The following is a 3943-nucleotide window of genomic DNA, read 5'->3' on the forward strand; positions in this document are numbered from 1 at the left end:
TTGGGCTGAGCCTGAGTGTTGCACGTGTAGAGTTCCTTCTTGGAGTTGAACGCCAGCTTTTGTGCCAGTTTGGGCGTTCAACTCTGGTTTTGGCTCCTTTTCTGGCGCTGGACGCCATATTTGGGTAGAAAGCTGGCGTTGAACGCCAGTTTACGTCGTCTATTCTTGGCCAAAGTATGGACTATTATACATTGCTGGAAAGCCCTGGATGTCTACTTTCCAACGCAATTAAAATCGCGCTATTTCGAGTTCTGTAGCTCCAAAAAATCCACTTTGAGTGCAGGGAGGTCAGAATCCAACAGCATCAGCAGTCCTTCTTCAACCTCTGAATCTGATTTTTGCTCAAGTCCCTCAATTTCAGCCAGAAAATACCTGAAATCACAGAAAAACACACAAACTCATAGTAAAGTCCAGAAATGTGAATTTAACATAAAATCTATTAAAAACATCCCTAAAAGTAACTAGATTCTACTAAAAATATACTAAAAACAATGCCAAAAAGCGTATAAATTATCCGCTCATCATGCAACCAACCTGCTTCCAATATGCTCTATGTTCCTCTAGTGATTGTTGAACAAGCTCCACGTGTTTCTTCAAAAGAGGCACCCTTAATTCATGGTAAGATGGTGGCTTGAATCCTTGTCCATATCTTATAGCTTTCTCAAACATTCTACTGTATTCCTCGCTCCTTGAAACATTAAAGGGGATGCCATTGTTGTAGAAAAAAGCACTAATCTCTAAACATACTTCCTCTCTCAAATTATTCTTAAATATATTGTTGATTGTTGTTTGAGTACTAATGCGGGTTTTCTTGAATATGTTGCCATCTAGTTCTTTTTCCTTTCTTTTTTCACCGGTAGTGTCAACTTCTTTAGTAGCTTCCCCTGGGCTTGCCCCACCCATGCTTATTTTCTTCATCAAATTCACTTGCAACCCACTCACAACATCCCACATTTGCTTCTTAACTTCATCACTAACAGCTGTACAAGCCCCAACATCTTTTTGAGTTCCTGCTAAGTGGTGTTTCAATCTATAAACTCCTCCTGAAAAAGTTTTATGATAGTATTTACATTGTATCTTCTTTCCATCTTCTCCAACAGATATCCCGTGCTCCCATCCTACATCAGTTCTACTTCCAAGAGCATTCTTAGAAACTTTTCTTTTACTAGCGATTCCAACTGTACTTCCTGACTGAGAAGCTGGAATATTAGTCAGATTTTCACTTGCATTAGCTTGAGTCGATGCAATTCCTGTTCAGAAAAAAAATGAAAATAGTAAATATTCAATGAATCAATTCAATAAAAAATTAACAATCCAATTTAAACAAAAAATACCAACATAACAAAAATTCAAGAATTATATTCAATGCCACAAGTCCACAACAACAATTCAGAGATATAGATAGTTATCAAATTATTGGGATAATATAGGTGACAAATAATGAAGACGTTAAGATATAGATAGTTATAACATGCATGAAATAAATATTATTGCAACAAAACCATAAAGCTCAAATAATGAATGTACACATAAAATTTAATTTATGCGTTATATAGATATATAGACAGATAGCCTTTTTCAATAAATATTATTGCATAAAAACCCCACACCAATATAGTGTAGTAGTGCTTATTGCTGCACAACTATTAGTATTGTCATAGTTGCTTATGGTGAAGAATTGAAGATGGAACACATTACAATTCAGCAACTTGGTATAAGCAATTCATTGAAATGCATCAGTTGGAATGGAAGTACAATAATAACACGAGCAAGGCTTCTGAGTTGTGAAAAGTAATAAGGCCAGCCATCTTGTTCTTGTCAGGGTTTATTCAAGTGAGAATACCACCACATACATGCCTTAGATCTTGAGGTAAATCAACATAAGGCCAAAGGTTTAATCATGCTAGAATTTTATAACTCAGCACTTATTTAATTATTGTTATAGTTTTTTTTATCTGATAGAGAACAAAGATTATATAAGCATCACTTGGATATCTAATTCAACCAATTGTAAAATATGTATGTGCTAATGGTTGATGAATTTAAAATCCTGAATCAAATAAAATTTAAACATTTATCTATATGCTTAATTATTATACAACAGGCACATAATCTAATGTCCCTTATGTATACAAACATATATACACCAAAATAAGAGAGATAAGAAATTCAAAAGTACAGGACAGTAAACAAGATTAATTAATGGTTAACAAATCTTATCAAAAATAAGAACATGACTATCCAACTATGCAGCAACATTCAAGAAGAAAGCATAGCAGCACCAGACCAGATCAGATCATTACTTCAACTTTTTCAAACTAGGAAAAATCAAATTCAAAACAGTAGAAATCAAGAGGTCTAAACAAGCAGAACATAGGTAACCTATATTGATCCAAATCTCTACACATAAATACACAACCTGAATTTAAGAGGTCTCTAATTATGTTATAACAATGAGATAATTTTATCATTCTAGTCTTCTGCAGCATCATCAATTTTCTCACCCTCAAGCACACCACAAAGGTAGAGAACATTGTTACATCTAGAAATAAAAATAATAAAACAAAACATACTTATTTCCATTCAAGAGTTTTAGTCAAACACAAATCAAACAGGCCACAACCATTGACATAGAACCACAGAAGTAGCGTTCAATTATATTACTAGAGTGAGGAAGTGATATGCTTCTTCTTAACTTACCTGATGAACTAGCAGCAAAGGGGAGGGGAAGAGCAGTGACCAGCGATCCAGATTCCAATCCAGATTCCAAAGCCAGAGACAGAGAGGCAGAGCCACTGAGCCAGAGAGTCTCAATGTGTTGCAATCGCAAAGTGATGCTCACGGCCTCACGCAGTCCAACCACCACCAGTTCGAATCAATAACACCAGCGGCAAACCTCACAGAGTCACGGCGAGTCGGCGATGCTCCAAATTGAGGTTTCCGGTCGCGCAAAATTCAAATTTCATAGGGAAAAAGAGATAGAGTCAGAGATTGAGACTTGAGAGAGGTGAAAATTTGAAATTTTGGCCATGGAGAATTGGAGATAAACTGTAAAAGTAAGGGAGATTAAGAGATTAGAGACTGTTACTCTGCTAGGGCTCTTCTTCTATGGTCTTCTATTTAGATTGGGCCATTGGGTTGGGGTGGGCTGCAATCAGGGGGCTCAGGGCCAAGGAAAAGAACTTCTTCAACCTGAAACGCAACCACGCAGCAGAAGCTACGATTCTGGCGACTCTGCGATTTTGAACGGCGATTTCACACGAAGCAGCGTGGTTCTGAACGAGAAGCAGAAGCGCAACGGAAAGATGAAGTAGAAGCGTATAATCGTGCGTTTTCACGAGTTTACACGCGATTTTGACTACCTTGCATATATGCTAACAAATTTGCTGCAGTAATTTTTGCTAAGTTAACATTCTTTATTTGTAGGAACTTCATGAATGGGGATCAATGTACGGAAAAAAATTTGGATATGTTTTTGTGATATGTGCATCTGGGAAGAACTCTAAAGACATACTTACTAAATTGAAGGTAAAAGAATAAATATCTAATATAAAAAGTAACTCAAATATTAACAGTGTATTTTACATAAAAACAATATGAACTATATTTTTTTATTATGTTGATGCGCTTTACAAATAAGCATGCTATTGAGTTGGATGTTTCATCACAAGACAAAATGAAGTATATAGAATTGCAAATTACTAAGCTTCTTTCTAAGAAATCTGTCCAACCTACCAACAAAGGAGATGGTAATTGTTTATTTGTGTTTAGTTTTAAAATTGTCTTAGCATATTGTCATTCGTATTTTTTTCTTTCTAAGTTACTATCTAATGACTTGGGAGTTCTCAATTTCTTCTGGGTATACTTTTTTGTTGTATGCATGTTAATATTTTCAGTATTAGCTAAATATTCTGGCGAAATAGTTCCTGACAGTCTAGATGGG

At 35.7% G+C, this 3943-nt stretch overlaps 1 protein-coding gene across 1 annotated transcript; it reads right to left on the reverse strand.

Moving 5' to 3' along the window:
* Positions 511-1737, reverse strand: LOC107630989. The gene is made up of 3 exons (XM_021117401.1): positions 1710-1737; positions 1071-1250; positions 511-980 (listed from the first exon to the last, which is right to left on the reverse strand). The coding sequence occupies exons 1-3, from the start codon at positions 1735-1737 to the stop codon at positions 511-513; spliced, it is 678 nt and encodes a 225-aa protein (XP_020973060.1).

The sequence above is a fragment of the Arachis ipaensis genome, chromosome B03, assembly GCF_000816755.2.
Source record: "Arachis ipaensis cultivar K30076 chromosome B03, Araip1.1, whole genome shotgun sequence".
Taxonomy (NCBI): Eukaryota; Viridiplantae; Streptophyta; class Magnoliopsida; order Fabales; family Fabaceae; genus Arachis; species Arachis ipaensis.

Excerpts from the sequence above, each read along its gene's own strand:
- LOC107630989 (XM_021117401.1), bottom strand. The coding sequence starts at position 1,737 with ATGCATTTCAATGAATTGCTTATACCAA. Across the intron at positions 1,251-1,709 it reads CAATGAATTGCTTATACCAA|GAATTGCATCGACTCAAGCT; the intron begins GTTGCTGAATTG and ends TTTTCTGAACAG. Across the intron at positions 981-1,070 it reads AGATGGAAAGAAGATACAAT|CTGTTAGTGATGAAGTTAAG; the intron begins GTAAATACTATC and ends GGGCTTGTACAG.